At 54.9% G+C, this 19,482-nt stretch overlaps 1 protein-coding gene across 1 annotated transcript in view; it reads left to right on the forward strand.

Moving 5' to 3' along the window:
- Maml3 (mastermind like transcriptional coactivator 3) overlaps positions 1–18,792 on the forward strand; it is a 295,728-nt gene extending 276,936 nt beyond the window's left edge. The window contains exons 3-5 of the mRNA XM_090356926.1: positions 8,723–8,971; positions 12,519–12,603; positions 16,932–18,792. Coding sequence (XP_090213052.1) covers positions 8,723–8,971; positions 12,519–12,603; positions 16,932–17,908 — 1,311 coding nt within the window. The 3' untranslated portion in view covers positions 17,909–18,792. The remainder of the gene's footprint in view (positions 1–8,722; positions 8,972–12,518; positions 12,604–16,931) is intronic.
- The last annotated feature ends 690 nt before the right edge of the window (positions 18,793–19,482 follow it).

The raw sequence follows: 19,482 nt of genomic DNA on the forward strand, positions 1-19,482 counted from the left end.
CTAGGGCTAGAGCAGGGTTTCTCTTGGATGGGAGAAAACAGAGGACAGGTAGGGAAGGAATACATATGGCTGCACTGAAGCCTCCAGACAGAAGTGGCCGCTAGTTCATGGTCATAGTGTTTCTTAGGGACGTCTTTGTAGCCCTTTAGCATCCATGTGTCTTTCTGGCAGGTAACATGTCTGTCCTCTTCAGTTCCTACAATGAGAAGGCAATCTGCCCTCTTTCCCTGTCTCCCTCCCTCCCTCCTTCCCTTCTTCCCTCCTTCCCTTCTTCCCTCCATCCTTCCTGGCTGCATTGCCCCCCCTCTGCCTCCTAACCCTGCCAACCCCCTCATCCTGTCCAGCCCATTCTCATCACTGTTCTCCCTGGCATGCACTTAATCTTCTTAGACAATACTTTCTATTCCTCTTCCTAAGAGCCTCTTCTGGCTCTGCTCTCCCTGGCTAAGTCAGACATCTCTCCTGCATTCGGCCTCCCAGTGGCCAGTCCCACCTGGGAGCTCATCTTCCCTGCACCCTAGAAAATATCTCAGCTTGGGATGGTGACCTCCCTCTCTGCAGGTGGCTGCTCTCCATCCTCCCTGCCCTCCTCCTGCTCACCTCACCCCAATCCACATCCCCTTTACAGAGCCCTGGAGAGCCACCCTTGGGCGGGAACCTGGCCTGTAGACCCAGAGAGTTCCCAGTGGCTTGAGCCAGACTGACCCAGCGACCAGGGTCCCAGCTCCCCCACCAGGCAGCTCCAGCCATGCTCGCCACTGGCTCCTCCTGGCTGACTACCAGGCCCTTCCAGACCCCCAGCATGTAGTAACACCTTTTCAGCCTTGCCCAGTGCTGAGCTTTCAGAGGAGGTGAGCCTCCGCTCCCACCAGGTACTTCTCTTGGCATCTCTGGTCAAGGAACCAGGACTTCCCTTGTGTTGGTGACCCATGGGCCATGAAGGAAGTGGGGCATCTGTCTGAATTGAAAGCAAGCCTTAGCAGCTGATGAAGCATGGCACCCACCAGATTGTGGTGCTCTGGTGTTGGTGTGTATTTGCTGTGTGCTTGCTTCTGAGCGACATATTGAAGTTACAGCCTCCCACCCCACATAAAACCCAGGGCGAAGCTGTCCACACTCCGTTCCCATGGGGGTTTGATCCTGTGAAGCAAGCCAGCATTTACTTCTTTGGTTTGCTTTTGTTGTGAAGGTTCTCTGAGATGATGAGAAGGGGGTGCAAGGTTGAAGCACATCCCGTGCAAGGCAAAGGCCCCCAGTGTGAGTCTAGACCCCTGGCCTGTATCAGGCAAGTGGCCCTGGTCGGGTATTTGCTGGCATGGTCACCCTTCCTGATCTGAGCGTCTGAGCTCAGAATCGCAGGGTGGGAGTGTGCCATTAAGAGCTGCCACTCACAAGGCCCTGGCAGACGACTGCCTTGAGGCTCAGGTGCCGTGAGAGAGGAGTGGAGCCTGTGCCTTCAGAATGGCTTCTGATTGGTCTAAGTCCAGGTTATCTAGTCTGGGGGAAGCAGTGCAGTTGGGCTACGTTTATTGCCTTTAAGACTTTAAAAAAAAAATTGTATCTAATGGTACTAAGACTTGAACTCAGGGTTTCACACTTGCTAGGCAGGATACTCTCACTCCAGTCACGCCTCCATCCCCTTGCGCTGTACTTTTTTTTTTTTTTTTTTTTTTTTTTGCCAGTCCTGGCTTGAAGTCAGGGCCTGTCCTTGGGCCTTCTCAAGGCTAGCACTCTACCACTTGAGCCAAAGCACCACTTCCGGCTTTTTCTGAGTATGTGGTACCAAGGAATCCAACCTAGGGCTTTGCGCATGCTAGACAAGCACTCTACCTCCACGCCACGCTCCCGGCCGCTAGTTACTTTTGATATCGTCTTCCTTTTTGTTCAGGCCTGTTTGGGCCTCATGCCTCCTAAGTAGACTCTCTCCATGCTAGATAGCAGGTCCCTCCACCATGCTCAACTTCTCTGTCCGCTGGAGTCGTACAGACGTTTTCTGTCTTGTCTGGTCTAGCCGGGAACCCTGATCTCAGCCTCCAGGAGAGCCAAGATGACAGCTATGCACCATCATGGCCAACTGTGGATTGAGATGAGATCTCCCGATCTTCCCTTCCCAGGCTAGCCTCAGACCATCTCTGCCTCCCAAGCAGCCAGGGTTCTAGGCCTGTTCTATAGTTCTAAGACTATTTTAATTCCAGTTTTCCCTCTAAGTGTTCTCCAGGGTAAGGAAAGATCTGGGTCTCTTGGGCTGTTTTGGAATCTCAGGGTGTGTTTGTGAAATGTCGAAATGCTGATAGAGTTAAAAGGAAAACCTATAAGACAGTGAAATTAGACCCCTCTCAGGATGTGCAGAGGATATTTTGAAAGCATAATGGGCATGTGGGCTGAGGTGATCTGGTAACAGGGAACATGTGAAGTAGTAAGATAGGTGCTGTCTTCCAGTCTGATCGTGTGTTTCAGAGTCTGGGAACCCTAGTTTGAAGAATGTTAACAGGCGAGGACATTGTGGGGTCAGCGCTGTGGCCTGTGCCGCTCAGGGCCTGCCACCTGCCTCTGGCACTCCCTGTGCCCCTCTCCCAGACCTGCTCCCCTCCCAGCAGATGGTAGGCCAAAACCCTTCATGTGTAAAGGCCCGGTCCATGATCTCTAGCTACTGTCACTGTTTTCTGGACTTTGTCCTGTCCTCCTCTGAGGCCTGCCCTCCTCACACACCCCCTACTGTCCTGCCCCCCCACACCTTTGGGGTGCTGGGCCCCTCCTCACAGGCAATCAAATGGTTGCCCCAGACAGGTCTGGCGTCAGAGGGCCAGCAGGGCAGGCTGACCTGACCCCTCTGGCAACGTCCACCAGGAGGGAGGACATGAGAGCGAAGAGGGTGATGGCTCTGATGGGGCCAGGGCCAGGCTGGTCTCCCAGTCACCACCCCAGTCCAGGGGTCTGGAAGTGATGGAGGCAGCCCGGGGTCTCCAGCTGGCTGTTCCTTCCCCATCTGGTGGAGGCTGCTGCAGAGAGCTCGTTGGACCTCGAAGGCCGGCTCTTGTCTATAAATGGAAGCATTGACCCACATCCCAGCTCAGCACAGGGCAGGCCTAGCACCATACGTGCAGCATCGGCTTTGACGGCTTCTGTGGAAGGGTGGGAAGGCGGGGGGGCAGGCCGGGGTGCAGGAAAATATCTCCCTAGCAGCTGAGTGGACAATGTCTAAGACATCTCCCTCCCCGCTTACAATCCACAGAGAGAATGGCAGTGGATACTGTACAGGAAGGCTATTGTTGTAGAGGAATGATGTTGCATATGAACGCTACAATAGAGGAGAGACATCGTATAGGAAAGATAGTGTAGAGGAAAGGCAATAGATGTATAGTAAAGCTAGGGAGAAACCTCCACCTCCTCAGCGTGTGTCTGGGCTGGCAGAGGATGGAGGTACCAGCCTCTGGCCTCCTGCCCGACTGGCCTGGGTCTTCTGAGAGCTCGTGGAAAAGACTGAGTGAGGCCAGGGGCCTTCTTCATCACTCTGTTTATGAACTCTGAAGGCCCAGCTGAGGCTGCACTCTGGTTCCCAAGGAGTGGGGAAAGCCGCAGACAGCGGGGTAGCTCTACACAAGTGAGCTCCAAAATGCTAGAAGTGTAGCTGTGACTCATGGTAGAACACTAGCCTTGAGCACAAAACCTCAAGGACAATGTCCAAGCTCTGAGTTCAAGTCTCAAGACCAGCACAAAATAATAATAATAAATATGTATTAGTATACATTCATAATGTAAAATCTGAAATGACCATAAAAAGAACCTCTTAATCTTTTCATCTTGTATCTGGTGTTTTAGAAACTGCTTCTATTTCATCTCTCTCAATGAAATAGATATTATAGGGTGTTTTTTTTCTTACTAGATATTGAAGGGTTTTTTCCTGTGTGATCAGTCTGTGATGTTTTATTGGCTGTCCAGTGTTCAGAGTATAGATGTACCATAATTCATTTAATCAAGCCTCAGCTGTTACCACTAACGAACTTTTAGCCAGTTTCAAGTTGCTTTGGTGGTAGAATTAAACACAACAAAGGACTCAGGAGGACACTGTGATTTACATGGAAGACAGGAACAAATGGAACTCTCATGCTCTGTCGCCAGACGCTTCCAGTGACCTGGCAGCCAGGCCTTCACCCTTCCCTTCGTCTGGGCTCCGCACAGGGCCTTCTTCCCTCTCTGGTCGGACCCTACACTCGATTACAGCCTCATTGGCAGATGCTTGTGCATTGTAACTGTGGTCTCAAACTGCAGGTTGCAATCATGAGGCAAGCTGGAACTTTCTGTCTCTCGTGCTTCCATGGCTTGGCTCAGCAGGGTGCAGCCTGCCGACAATGCACTGAGGAGCATGGAAAATGCAATGTTGCATACATTGTGGTGGTGAGAGGCCACCCCTCAACATATCTACAGGGGTGCCACTGGGCACGAATGCTGAATGTTGCCCGCCGCCTCCTCCTCCTCCACCTCCTCCTCCTCCTCCTTTTCCTGTTACTGCTTCTCAGTGATCATGCTGTGTGTGTGTGTGAATGTGGGCTTAAACTCATGCTGGGGGGGGGGGGGCTGGACACTGACCCTGAGCTTTTTCACTCAAGGCTGGCACTCTACCACTTGAGCCACAGCTCCCCTCTGGCTGTATGTTCATTAACTGGAGATATGAGCCTCATGGACCCTCCTGCCCATGGCTGGCTTTGAACCGGGATCCTCAGATCTCAGCCTCCTAAGTAGTGGGGATGGACAGGCGTGAGCCTCCAGCACCCAGGCTGCATTTCTGAGAACTCGTTCACCCTCAGGGTTTGTAGAACATGTGTTCTAGAACCCCCCACCAGGTCACCAAAAGGTGGATGCACACAGGCTGATGTGGAACTGGAGATCGTCTTGCCTCAGCCTCCGGTTGCTGAGATTGCAGGCCTGTCCCACCATGCCTGACTCGCCAAACCAACCTTCTCTAGTATTCTAGTGAACAAGGAGCTTGGAGGAGAGGATCACCATGAGAGGCCCGTGATCCAAGCTATAAGGAAAACTTAATCTAGACAAAGGAAGTCTTTCCGGGTACACCCATCCCGAAGCCATGATTCTGCCCCCGACACTGGATGGACTTCAGAGGGAATTTGTTTTGTTTCTTCTCTCGGCTTTTGGTTGGATGAACTAATCTCATGCCCTTTCTTCAAATGTTGAAGCTGACACCACGAGGGCATCCCAATTTTAAGTTTCATTCTTTGATCCCAAAGAGTTTCTACCTCTTTTATACCGGGTCTGTTGGTACCCCCTTCCCATCTCCTTTTTTACTGCCCCCCCCGCCCCCGGGAGGTCCGGTCAGTTAGGACCAGATGCCTTTTTCTGGTGGGGGAAAAGTCAGAACCCACTAGCTGTGCGGTGTCAGGCAAGCTGTTGAGCCGTGAAGAGACTTCAGTCATGTTTCTTCCCCTTTCTGTGTTGGTTATTTTCGAGATACATCTCATTTTATGTCTCAGCCGCTCTCAGTGGCTGGCTTTCTACTTGTGCTTCCTCCCCCCCCCCCCACCCCAGCCAGGAGAGGCCAGTGAGAGCCCCTGCTCCACCTTGGGCTGGGTTGAAATGGAGTCTTGTGGATTTCATGCCCAGGCTGGCCTTGAACCCTGATCCCCTATCTCTTCCTCCCAACAAGCCAGAGTTACAGGCTTGAGCCAGAGGGACTTGGTATTTTTGCTTTTTTTTTTTTTAAATAGTTATCCTTTGGGGTTTGATCAACAAAATGATTCTAATCACACAGGTAAGCGCATCTGGCAGCGTGTGGTGGTTGCTCAAACTCGGCCGGTATCTGAGGAACTCCGGGCTTTCTGTGGAGCTGTGTGGGGAACACACCTGGGGGAGTGCAGGGCCTCCAGTGACTCCACTCCGGGCTCTGCCCTGGGGAATGCCCGCTGGGCAAAAGTGGCACAGGGCTGGCTCCCTGCCTCCCCAGCGCAGTGACTGCTGCCCTCAGCACTCCTGGGGAAGGAATGGGGAGTTTGCTTCCATCTGAAGAATTTGCAACCAAACCTAGGTAGCCCTGCCCTTGGCTTGCCATCTGATCTTGGCACAGGTGCTGCTCTGTCACTCAGGAATGCTTTGTTTAAACAACTAGCCTGCTGGTCCAAACACCCCCACCCCACCCCACCCCCCAAAAGCAGCCCTGGGAATGTACAGGTCTAGCAGTCCCTGGGCCTGGTGCTGCTTTAAGTTCCTGAGATTCTGCACGCGGCCTTCCCAGGCCCCTATGCCCAGAAGGGGTGGGGTGGGGGTTCGCATCTTGGGGCTCCCTTCGCCAGGTCTCCTGAGGCCGCGTCGGTGGGCTTGGATGGGCTCCTGGAACCTGTCCTCCTCCGGCTGCCTGGCCCTGTGGTGCAGCTCTGCCCCTGCCGTGCCCAGGGGATCTGAACTCTGGGCACAGGTCGGATATGGGGGACATGGATGGAACTGAGACGGGGGGGGGGGGGGTGTGGAACAGATGGGGGGGGTAAATCTTTCAGTCCGTGCATTCACTTCTCCAGCTTTCCTGCCGTCCACAGGCCTGGCCCGGCCTCACCTTCCCCGCGCTGGGGGCCGGGGTCCCGGGGGTCCCGGAGGTCCCAGCGGTCCCGGTGCTCCCGGCGGTCCCGGTGCTCCCGGAGGTCCCGATGCTCCCGGCGGTCCCGGTGCTCCCGGCGGACCCGGGGGCCGCCGCGGCGGCAGGGTCTCTGCTGGGCGGCTGCTCTCCCTGGGCACTGGCGGGCAGCGGGGCGGAGTGGAGAGGTCGGAGGACCGCGGCGGCGGGGTCACCGCGGCCGGGCTCGGCTGCGCCCCTCGGGCCCCGCGGTCCCCGCGCCTGCCCCTCCTCCTCTGTCCTCCCCCCCCTTCGGGCGTCGGTGGGCCCCGCGGAGCCGTCTCCCGGAGTTTCCGGACGGCGGCGGTGATGTCCACCACCCGGGCACACTCCACGCTCCACCTGCCCGGCAGGACGCCGCGGTTGCCAGGCTACCTGCGGCACGCGGGGCGCGGGGCGCCGGGCTCCGCGTCCGCCCCGCGCGGCCTGATTGAGCCATCTGCGCGGGGCGGGGCCGGCGGGGCGGGGCCGGAGCCGGGGGCGGGGCCTGCGCTGGGGGGCCGGTGGGAGGGGCGGGGCCCGGGCCGGCGGCTGGGGCGGGGCAGGGGCAGTGGGCGTGGCGGAGGCGGGGCCTGCGCAGGGGGCTGGGCTAGCGTCAGGGGCGTGGGCAGGGACGGTGGGCGTGGAGGGGGCGGGGGCCTGCGCAGGGGGCTGGGCTGGCGTCAGGGGCGGGGTAGGGGCGGTGGGCGGGGCGGAGGCGGGGCCTGCGCAGGGGGCTGGGCTGGCGTCAGGGGCGGGGCAGGGACGGTGGGCGTGGAGGGGGCGGGGCCTGCGCGGGGCGGGCGGGGGCGAGGCCTTCGGGGTGGGGCGGGGGCGGGGCAGGGCCTGCGCAGGGGGCGGGGCCGGGGCGGAGGCGGGGCCTTGCAGGGGGCTGGGCTGGCGTCAGGGGCGGGGCAGGGGCGGAGGCGGGGCCTGCGCGGGGGCCCGGGCCGGCGGCGGGTGGCCGGGCGACACCGCCACCAGCTGTCCGCCGTCGGGACCGGCAGCCGGGCGCAGGCGGGAACCGCGCTCGGGCCGTGCCGCCCCGGGCCTCACCCCCAGCGGGCCCCGTCGCGCCCGCGGACCCCGCCCGCCTTCTCCGGGAGAGCCGGGCCTCCGCCGGCGCCGGGCTCACTGGGCCGCCGTTCCCAGCTCTCCCGGGCCTCCAACTGCCCGGTGGCCCGGGGAGAGCGCGGGCGGCTGCGGGGCGGGGAGCGGGAGCTGGGAAAACCAAGTTTCCCACTCGTGCCGCTCGTGCCGCACACCAGCTATGAGGAGCCAACGCATGGAATACTAAAGTGCACAGAGGGGAATCAGCCCTGTCCCTCCCGTCTCTTCCCTGTGTCCCATTTTCTCTCCAAATCCCTCCTCCTGACCCAAACTGGAAAACGTAAAAGAAACAAGAGCCCGGCAATCGGTCTTCCCGCTGCTGGGCCAACGTCAGCGGACACTGTTGACTGCCCTGTGAGGTCCCTCGGCATTTGTCTCCCAAGGTGAAGAGAAAGCTTTCCGGGGGAAGGAAGTTGGGACAGCAGGCAGCTGGGGTGGGGCTGCGGATCCCTGCAGGAGTCAAGCGTCTGGTAGGCTCAGGTCTCCTGGGGCACTGTGTCTGGTACAGGATCTTTCTATTGCCATTAAAAATATGGCCTCCCTCTCCCAGAACCGCCTAGACACATAAGTGAATAAGTAGATAAATGTAACGATCACATTCATTTCCTAATATCCGGTCTCACCATGGTAGCGCCGTGCAGCTGGTTGTGTCCTGTGTGAGCCATTGGCTTAGTGAAGCCCCAGAGCCACTCCCCGTGTCCCAGCGGTCGCTTGAAGTGTCTGCAGAGCGTTCAGAGGGGGATCGGCAGAAGTGTCTAGAAGCTGGGTCATGGCCAGCTATGTTTTTCCTCCCAGTTGCACTGCTGGGTTGCTGTAGATTCTGTGGACATCCTTTCTCCAGGGTGTCCCCTGGGCTCCATGAATACATCTTCACACTTTACCGAGACTCCTCAAGCATCAGTCCTTGAGAACTGCCATCATTTGTCTGTCAGTATCTAATCGAGAGCCTTGATCCACTCCTACGACTTAAACGGTCCCTCTGGAATCAACCTGCATCTCCTCCTGTTGTCCCCACAGGAGCAGCACCCAGTTGGGCTTCCCCGGGCCACCGGCCCCATGCAGTCCTCCGTGCCCCCAGGCTCTGGTGCCATGGTCTCTGGAGGCAGCCCTGTGGGTCCGGGCTTCCTGGGCAGCCAGCCCCAGGCCACCATCATGAAGCAAATGTTGATGGACCAGCGGGCTCAGCTGATGGAGCAGCAGAAGCAACAGTTTCTGCGGGAGCAGAGGCAGCAGCAGCAGCAACAGCAGCAGATTCTGGCTGAGCAGGTAATGAGCCCAGGGCGGGCAGCCAAGCAGCAGCCATCCGCTGTGGTCCAGGGGTCACCACAGTCCCCGCCCCCAGCCCTTGACGCCACCCTGTCAAGTTGCTTACAGACCGCCATTTCTTAGGATCATGAAGACGCAGGCTTCAGACCTTTTCAGTTTGTTAGACGCTTTCCTATAATGCATTAGCTCCGGCCATCCATTTGAAGGGCCGTGGACAGAGGGAGTTCTTTGATTCCTGCATGGTCCCTCATCTTCTGATTCTGGTACTGGGACTATGTATTATCAGCACACACTGAGAGCTGGCTCAAGTTCTTTATACACTATAATGTTTATTTCTGTCATAAAGCAAATAATAGAAATCAAGAAACTTAGTTTCCTGGACAAAACTATCAGAAAGGACTGTGGAGAATTCTACAGAATTGGTTGTGGAGAATGGAGGAGGGAAGATAACAGAGCAATAAGGCCCACTGAAGTGCAGGGATGCCTGACCTGGGGAGGGGACACACTGAAGAAAATTCCTGACAACAACTCAAGGAATCCATGAATTAAAGGAAGGCCTCTATCTTCATCTTTTCCCAGCCTAGAAAGAGAGCCTCTGCAGGTGTTGCTTTGTTTTGTTTTTAGAGATGCTGGCGTCTGCTTTAGTATTATCTCAAGGAGAGGCCTGAGGCTGTCCACACACCCCAGGTGGGCCCCGTGGGGGCTGCACGGCCAGCTCCCAGGGAGGGCTCTGTGTGAGGGGGAGGAGGGCGAGGCTGTCACAAGGCTCGAAGCCAATGTAGCTCTGACTCCTAGCGGTTCCTTCTAGAATGTTCCAGGATCCCCACTTTAGAGATTACCAAGCATCCACCACCACCTATAGAAGACATGGTACAGACAGACATGGGCCCACTGCGGTGACCCTGGAGTCAGGAGGGGCAGTCCAGAATGATGCCAGGCAGCCATTCCCTAGAGAAAAGTGCCTGTGGAGCGCGGTGAACTTCGGCTCCCTGCTTCTGCTTTTCCCCTCAACAGCTGTGTAATTACCTCCCTCTCTCCGGAGGCCAGTGAGTGCCTGGCAGCCATTGGACAAACAAGCCTCTCTCCCCCACCTGCGGCAGGTGTGTGCCCAGGAGCCAGCCTCCTCTCCCTTAGGCAGGGATGGATGGGGCTCCAGAGGGAAGCCAGGCTTTGTGAATCCTCTCCGCAGCCCATCCAGGACAGGTCAGGCAGGAGTGCGGGGTGCCTGACTGATGCTGAGCTACTGTCGAGGCACGGAGGGAGATGGAGTGACCCACCAGAACCTACCTGGCAGTGGGCCCTGAAACGCCCTGGAGGACCAGGGCAGAGATGGAAAACCCAGGGGATGCATAGAAAAAGGTGCTTCAAAACCAGGCCCATAGAGCAAGAGGGGGTTGAGATCCAGGACGTGGAGAAATGGGGCCTGGGAAAGCTGGAGGCCGTGGGAGTCTGCACCCTGAGAACGATTCCACACGACCATGCTCCCCTGCGGGGCCTGCACCGGGCTCTTTACCTGACCGGAACCGGCCCCTCGCTTTTCCTTTTGTTGTGGTTGTTTTTTCTGAAGGTTCCAAAATGTCAGTATGGGATCCTGTAGATCCTTGGGAACTTGAACCAGATTGCCGGTTGATTGGGCGGTCAGAAGGGAGCAGTTGACATTTAGTGTCTTATTTTCCAAGAGCATGGCACGTGTTACTTCTCATTCACTCCCTGTTCTTCAGAATGAAGAATTTCAGATCCCTTAAGAGATACTCATAGCTAGACACTGGCGGTTCATGCCTATAATCCTAGCTACTCAGGAGGCTGAGAGCTGAGGATCACAGTTCAAAGCCAGCCTGGGCAGGAAATTCCATGAGACTCTTAGCTCTAATTAACCACCAAAAAGCCAGAAGTAGCGCTCTGATTCAGTGGTGCAGTGCTATCCTTGACCAAAAATGCTCAGGGAGAGTGCCCAGGCCCTGAGTTCAAATCTGTACGCACACACACACACACACACACACACACACACACACACACACACACACATCAAGAGACAGTCAATATCATGAAATCCTATTAGTTTACCAATGAGGAAACTGAATCCAGTAGTGCTTACGATTATTTGAGAAAAGCCAAGCCAGGAGAGAAGTAGGGACTCCTGACCGGGGGCCACGCACACCTCTCTGCCGCCTGTCCTGGGACTGTCCTCTGATGAGATCGTCCATCCTTGTATTTCTAGAGGAAGATCAGCTGAGGAGAAACTTTATACCCTCAGCTTGCTTTCATCAATGCCTTCGTTCTGCTGCCTGGACTTCAATGGTGAACACATTAGTTCACTTCAGCAGTATAATACACTACCATCCATGTGGAAACACAGGCTGGGGTCAACAGGGTGGGAGTTGTTTGTTTTCCTGTTGGTGCCATAATTCTGGCTGGCCTTATAAAGAGCAAGAAGAAAAAAAGAAAATTGTAAAGTTGCCAAAGAGGAAACACAAGAGAGAGGGAGGGACGGAGAGCAGGAGGGACGGAGAGCGGGAGGGAGGGAGGGAGGTGGGGGAGAGAGAGTAAACATGTGTTAAGAAGCAGTCATTGTGTGTTATTTTATAATAAGCAGTCCAAAGATCAGGGACCTGGTTGCAGGTTCTCTGTGCCTCTGGCAGATAAAAGGTGCTTAATGAATATTCAGCAGTTTCAAGCAGCAGCCGAAGGTCACAGAGCTACTTGATAGCAGACCTAGAGAGCTGAACCCTCTTCTCCGCCCTTTCCCCTGGTTCTCAGCTCTTTCCCTGGGCACTTATATCACAGAAGGCTAGTAACGCACGAGGGACGCTCACAGCCCAGAGTCTGTGAATGAAAGAGGAAAGGTGAGGGTGCTGGATCCCACCGTGTCTTCTCAAAGCTGAATGTTTACTTGCAGTGGGGTCTCGTGGTTCTAAGATTTGCCTTGTTCCTGTCTCCCGAGAAGCCTATCTTTTGATGCCCATGTACCCGTGACTCACGCCTGGAATCCCAGCTACTCGGGAGGCTGAGAACTAAGGATTGGGGTTCAGAGCTACTCTGGGCAGGAAAGTCCATGAGACTGTTATCTCCAATTAACCACCAGAAAACTGGAAGTGGGACTGTGGGTCAAAGTGGTAGAGCACTAGCCGTGAGCAAAAGAACTCAAGGACAGCACCACGTCCCTGAGTGCAAGCCCTACAACCGCAAAAAATAAAAGCAAGACAGAAAGAAACAGCCGGTATGGATGGCACCAGCTGGCATGTGTGCACAGGAGGATGTTGGTGAGCAAGAGTGAACAAGGCCCGTCACATCCACAGGGTGAGGGCCACAACCCAGTGAGGCCTGTGAGAAGCTGGCCATGTGGCTTTGCACACTGCCCTGTCCAGAAGGCAGACAGATTGATGGGTGAGGCCCAGAGTTAGAGGGATGTCCCTAGTGGACGGAGCTCAGGGGCTCCTGGCAATGTTTTCTTCCTGGATTTGGGGGGCCGTGGAGGGGGAGGGTCATTCTGTGAACATCCATCCACCTGTGTGCTCGCCGCCCTCACCTCTGTCCTCTGTCATTCCAGCAGCTGCAGCAGTCGCAGCTCCCCCGGCAGCACGTCCAGCAGCAGCGGAGTCCATACCCCGCACAGCAGGTCAGCCAGTTTCAAGGTGAGATACCACCTGCCTCCATGCCCACGACGAGCATGAGTCTGTCGTCAGCGGCGGGGCCTTCCAGGCGCTGTGTGTCTGGGCAGTAGCTCACAGCACCCCACACCCGTCCAGGCAGTCCCCCACGTCTGTCATCTAGGTGGTACCCCACACCTGTCCAGGCAGTACCCCACACACACAGCTGGTGGTCCACCCAGTCAGGATCGCCAGGCTGAGCTCCCAGTGTTTCTCTGGCCTTTCCCCCAAGGACCTAGATTTCTAACACACTTTCAGGAGCTGTTGATCCTGCTGGCTAACATGACTCCTTTATAGTATGAGCTAATTACAAATATAAAATCGGATGAAGTCAACATTGTCCTTTCAGTTTTGTAGGTTCACAAGGCATCTGGTGTGTTTTAGGATAAAGAAACCCACTAAATTTTTGAAATTCCTCAGTATCACAAGACACAGATATGCACGTATATGAACGGTTCTAGATTCTTCTGACCCAGTTTGAAAGTTTTATTTCTGGATCTCCTCTGACACTCCAAACCGCTGCTAAGAAATCTGTCTAGAAACTTAAGCTCATGGAGGCAGAAGAGCCTGGGTCCTTGAGCCGATCAGTTTGAAGCACAATCGTTTCTTAAATATGCTCACTTAGTGTTTCCACTTATTTTATGGACGGCCTCGATGGCATGAGGGCATGCCTCGGGGGAAGCAGCAAGCCGACTGGTGCGGAATGCCATCTGTCCACAGAGATCTCCCTGTGAGGCCGTTCGGCCCCTCCCCACACACCAGGGCCCTGAGTGACCCCAACTCACTAGATGCCGAGCGTCCGACCACACAGCAACGTCTGTGCAGAAGCTCGGATTCTTCATCAGTAGAGGCTTCTTGGGAGTGGAAATAGGGCAGCGGCCCTCTTAGGGAAAGAAGTGCCTATTACCGTCTTTATTTGAATATGGAAGATTTTCTTTGACATGATGATGTTAACCAGCAGACAAGAAAATTAATGTGACTACAGCATCTCACGATAAGAGCTGTTTTAGACAAAAAAGAAAAGGAAGAAGTAGTCTGTTTAACATATGTAGTAATCGGGTGAAGACAGTTTGATTCTCTGATTGCATTGAGATTTTGTTTCCTTTGTGTGTTTAAAATTATTGAAGGCATAAAGCTAAGCTAATAAATGGCTTTTTATTTCACTTAGTTGAAAATGTTATGCTGACGGGTGATATTTTTAAAATTTTTTTAAAAAAATAATCTATAGCCAGAAGCAATGACTTAAACCTATAATCCCAGCTACTCAAGGGCCAAGTCAAAAGTTCACAGGACCCCATTTCAACCAGTGAGGCGGGATGTGGTAACACTGGCCTGTCATTCTAGCTACCCAGGAAACACAAAAGGAGATCACTGTCTAGTCCAGCATGCAACTCAAAAATACCCTATTAGAAAAGTAGCTGGAGCTGGGCGCAGTGGCTCACACCTGTCATCCTAGCTTGAGGATCACGGTTCAAAGCCAGCCTCAGCACAAAAGGACCCGAGCCTCTTATCTCCAATTAACCTCTAGAAAATGGGAAATGGGGCTTGGCGCAAGGATAGGGCGGTAGCCTTGAGCTGAAGAGCTCAGGGACAGCGCCTGGCCCGGAGTTCAAGCCCCAGGACTGGCAAAAAAGAAAAGGAAAGGAAAGTAGCTGGAAGCAAGAGGTGCAGGGAACATGACTCAAGTGGAGAAGGCCTGCCTAGCAAGTGCAATCCTGAATTCAAACCCCAGTACTGCCAAAAAAAGAAAAGAAATGGGGAGGGAGGGAGGGAGGGAGGGAGGAAGGAAGGGAGGGAGGGAGGAAAGAGAATTGCATCTAGGTAGAGCAGATATTTATCTAGTATGGCCTAGTGGTGCAGTGCTTGACTAGCACACGCAAAGCCCTGAGTTCAATTCCACAGTACCACAGACACAGAAGAAGCCAGAAGTGGTGCTGTGGCTCAAGTGGTAGAGTGCTAGCCTTGACAAAGCTCAAGGGCATTGCCCAGGCCTTGAGTTCAAACCCCAGGACTGGCTAAATAAATAAATAATAGCTCTGTTACAGGACACTGCAGCTTTTCTCTAGAGAAAGGAACCTATTTCTCAGTTGCAAAATTAATCGAGACAATATCCAATCCTTCAACACATCCATGTGTGAATACAACAAAAAATATCCAAGGGCCGGGAGTTTGGCCTAGTGGTTAAAGTGCTTGCCTAGCATGCATGAAGACCCGGGTTCGATTCCTCGGTACCATATACATAGAAAAAAGCCAGAAATGGTGCTGAGGCTCAAGTGGTAGAGCTCTAGCCTTGAGAAAGTCCAAGGACAGTGCTCAGGCCCTGAGCTCAAGCCCAGGACTGGCAAAAAAAAAAAAAATATCCAAATGACCAGTGTCCTTCCCTCAGTTTCCTGTGGCCCATCTGCCTCTGTCTATCGTTCAAGTCTGCCCTATCAGTCTAAGCCAGCTATCATTTCCCCTTAAGTTTTTCCATAAGCAACTCAGTAGCTTATTTCCCTACAGCTGATTCAACCCACCACGCAGCCGATACAGATTTAATAGCTGAGGTCACGAAACGTCATAGCAAGATGGTACGTTTCAGGATATAGGACCATCCAGTGTTGACCCCAACACTTTAGGTTTTTCAAAATAAAAATCAGTTGGCTGAACTCACGCTTGAAACAATAAAGTGAAATATTTCTGGGGAGTTAGTAGAAATCTTCCAGGTTTCCCCACAGTAACCATGTGATTTTTCAATACAGCGTGATATTGATCCTAACCCACAAAAACTTAAGTCATAATCAAAATTCCCATAATTTTCTTTCTGAAAGAAAGGATGAAAATATGGAGACATATTTGCTGCCCAGAAATCAATAACCCATCAGAAACACACACACACACACACACACACACAATAGTTCAAATATCTCCCATTATGCCGGGTTTAACAAGGTTGTACTGTTTTCTTCTGGTGGTTCAAGTGGGACCAAATTTGCTTGTAATATTGATTCACTCCCATGCTGCATCCTCTTCAGATGTCCAGGGGAAGAGACTATTCTTCTCTTTCCCGTAGACTTACTCATTAGCTGGCCTATAAAGAATCTGTCTTGCTTCCCCTGATCCTTTACAGCACAATGTGTTCTGTCGGTGACAGTTTTGTGCTGGTCTGCATGCACAGGGCTTCGTTCTGATACTCGGGCCAGCATCGTTCCCTTGCCTTAGCCATGCACAGGGAGAAGTATGGGCAGGGGCGGACTTTGCTACTGAAAGGCACACAGTTCTTTGCCACACAGCCTGAAGCAGGGTGCTTTCCCTATCCTAGCTGCACAGCCCGATCTGTCTGTACTGATGTTAGGATTCAGAGGGTCTGCAGCCCAGGGGATCTACAAAGTGGATCCGGAAAATGTCCATCCGTCCAAACCACCTCTAAGCAAGGCAGTGGCTTTGACCCCTCAAATCTGCCCAGGTTTTAAGGTAAATTGCCATAGTGGTTTTCATTATCGTGCGCTCCACTCGAAATAATACTCTGTATCTCCCAGCTAGGAGATACAGAGTGATGAGATGTTTCTTCTTAATTCAGCCCCAAAAGGTGAACTCACCCTCATCTCTACAGAACAAGGGATCCAGTTGAGTTGATGGTATCACATCGAAAAGAGAAAGCATGTGCTTCTGAAGTGTGGACACACGTTTCAGGGTTTTATGAGGTAGAAATTAAACCAAACTCCACAACCTGGCACTGGCGGTTCACTCCTGTAATCTTAAGTGTTCAGGAGGCTGAGATCTGCGGATCACAGTTTGAAGCTGGCCTGGGCAAGGAAATCCATGAGACTCGTCTCAAACTAACCATCAAAAATCCAGAAGTGGAGCTATGGCTCCAGTGGTAGAGCACCAGCCTTGAGCAAAAGAGCCAAGAGATAGTGAGTACCCAGGCCCTGAGTTTAAGCCCCATTATTGGAATACACACACACACACACACACACACACACACACACACACACGTAAGCTACAAAAATCATGTTCAGTGTCTGGTCCTGATTTTGTGTCTAAAAGACTGGCAGCGTTTCAGCTCTAGACGGTGAGAGCCTTAGGTTCATGTTTGCCTTTGTGTTTAATGCTTTCCAGATTTTACACACTGCCCTTACAGACATGCATGTGTGGGGGCACATGTGTGTGCCTGTGCACACGTGCATTATCCCACAGTGCACAAGTGGATTTGCTCTGAGAGCAGACCCTCTCGCGCCCAGGAACTGTGGCCTGCACGGCCGTCCTGGCGCCGAGTGTGAGCGGGTGCTGCGGGAGCCTGGTGAGTGATGCTGTCTGTCCTCTCTCCCCAGGGTCGCCCCAAGACATGGCCGCAGCCGCGAGAAGCCAGGCAGCCCTGCAGAGCCTGCGGACCTCCCGGATGATGGCACAGAACGCGGGCATGATGGGAATGGCGCCCTCCCAGAGCCCGGGGACCGCAGCCCAGTCAGAGCTGGGCCTGGCCCCTTACAGCGCCCCCCCAGCCCGCCAGCCAGGAATGTACAACATGAGCGCAGGAATGTCCCAGATGTTGCAGCACCCAAACCAAAGTGGCTTGAGCCTCCCCCACGGCCAGGCCCCGGGGCCAAGGCCGCCTGCCGCAGGCCAGGCCGTGGGCCTGGTGAGCGGCTTCGGGCAGAGCATGCTGGTCACGGCCCAGCACCCGCAGATGAAAGGCCCGGCGGGCCAGGCCCTGCCCAGGCCCCAAGGCCCCCCGAGGGTGCAGACTGTCATGGGGACAGTCCAGCAAGGAGCACAAAGCTGGCAGCAGAGGAGCCTGCAGGGCCTGCCAGGGAGGACTAGTGGAGAGCTGGCACCTTTCAACAATGGCACCAGCTACCCACTGCAGGCTGGTCAGCCCAGACTCGCCAAGCAACCCTTTGCGCAGGGCCTGAGCCAGCCGGTCATGGACGCCAACCCTGCCACGGTGAGAACCCTCAGCCCAGCTGCCATGGGGCGGCAGATGATGCCACCGCTCCCCGGACAGCAGGGCACCAGCCAGGCAAGGCCGATGGTCATGTCTGGCCTGAGCCAGGGCATGCCTGGCATGCCCGCATTCAACCAGCCCCCAGCACAGCAGCAGATGCCCGGTGGCAGCTATGCGGCCAGCAGCCAGAGCCAAGCCTACGAGCGCCCCCCGCAGGACATGTCCTATGGTTACAGCGGGGAAGGTGCTGGCCCTCCCTTTGCCGGCCTCCCCGACAGTGCAGACCTCGTGGACTCCATCATGAAAGGTGGGCCAGGGGACGAGTGGATGCAAGAACTTGATGAACTGTTTGGGAACCCCTAGTCGTCCCGTGGGGTCCAGAGAGCCCCCCCCCCCGCCCCGTGCTCTCTGAAAAAAAGAAAAGAAACAGGATGCTGACCCATCCTTGTTTGTTTCTTTTTAAATTGTTTTTTGACCCACGTAAACTAAGCAAAACTATAGCTGGCTGAGGGGAGAAAATCCACGTGTGACTCCCCGGCCCAGGGGGTCTCCTTCAGCTGAGTCTCATGCAGCAGTCAAGACAGGACAGCACGTCCACCCCGGCTGCAGAGAGAGCCAGCAGGGAAGACCAGCAGCCAGATCCTCTGCCCGGCGCGTCTGCCCTGGCCTGGCTCAGCCAGGGCTGCTCCAGCCCTGAGGGCCGTGGGCTGTGGTGGGGTCCCCGCTGGGCTCCTGCTCCGGGGCTGAGACCACAGCTTTCGAGAAGACAGAAAGAGCCGGGGCCAAAGAACGCCAATGGAGGCCGCCAGAAGACCCAGCCTGAGCACCGGTGGACCCAGAGAGCAGCGAGCAGGCCAGGAGATGGCCCCGCGTCCTGCACCCTGAGTGGAGTGCTGCGGTGACCCTCCGCAATTACCATGGGTGCTGCTGCTCCACTGGGCTCTCTTGGGGATCAACCCCGGCCGTGGGTCCACCTGGACCAGGGGAGCTCCTACGGGTCCCATACAGCACGGTACATCCAGGTGGCTCTCCCTGCCTTGCCACAGCGTAGAGGGACCCCGCCGGATTCTGCCATCAGGCCTACTTCAGCCCCCTGCCCTGCGTCTGTCCCTCCCGACACCCATTCCAGCTGACCTTGGCTTCTCCATGAAAGGAGAGTCTGGGGCCAGAGTCAAAATAAATGCAAGAAGTCAGACAATGCCAGGACGGAGGCAATACTGGAGTGTTCTTTCCTCGCTGTGGGTGGCGTGGGAGTGGAGGGGGCTGTGCTGATGTTCAGGTGCAGCTCTGAGCCACGGCCAGTACTTCTGATATCTATCCCCAGGGAGAAGTGGCCGGGAAGCCACTGGTTCTCCATCCCCTCGGGGGGATCCAGTGGTGACTCTGAAACTGGCCTTGTTTGTCACCCCCACCAGAAAGACAAATATAAAACCCTTGAGATGGAGAAGGAGAAAAGTCGGTAGCTGAACCTTACAACGTTGGGTGAGCAGGTGAAAAAGCTACGATTCCTCCCCTAAGGGCAAAGTAATCAAGTCAGTCCGTGTAAGTCATTCCTGTCACCCAGGAAGGGAGGGAGGACCTGTGCTGTCACAGGCTTGCCTCTCGGTCTTTGCCTCCCAGGGTCCCATTCTGAAGGCCATGTGACACAGTCCCCCCCTCTCCTCATTCATACGTGTGGGCTCCTTTCTGTGCACTGGACACACCCACCAAAAGAGGCCAGAGCCTGAGGAGGCCACACACTACAGAGCAGGCAGGCAGGCTCCACCCAGAAGCCAGGGGAGAGGCAGCCCTGCCCTCCATTTCCTCTCCACAGGCCAAGGGGTTCTAGACCTGCTCGGCCCAGGGCAGGAAAGTGGGCTGGGTGACCCCTCCAAAGAAAGGGGGAGCCGTGAAGTCCCATGAGGAAGAGGCTACCAGGGAAACTCTGAATGAAAGCA

The sequence above is a fragment of the Megascapheus bottae genome, chromosome 23 (genome assembly GCF_031878675.1).
Source record: "Megascapheus bottae isolate mThoBot1 chromosome 23, mThoBot2.hap1, whole genome shotgun sequence".
In the NCBI taxonomy this organism is placed as follows: Eukaryota; Metazoa; Chordata; class Mammalia; order Rodentia; family Geomyidae; genus Megascapheus; species Megascapheus bottae.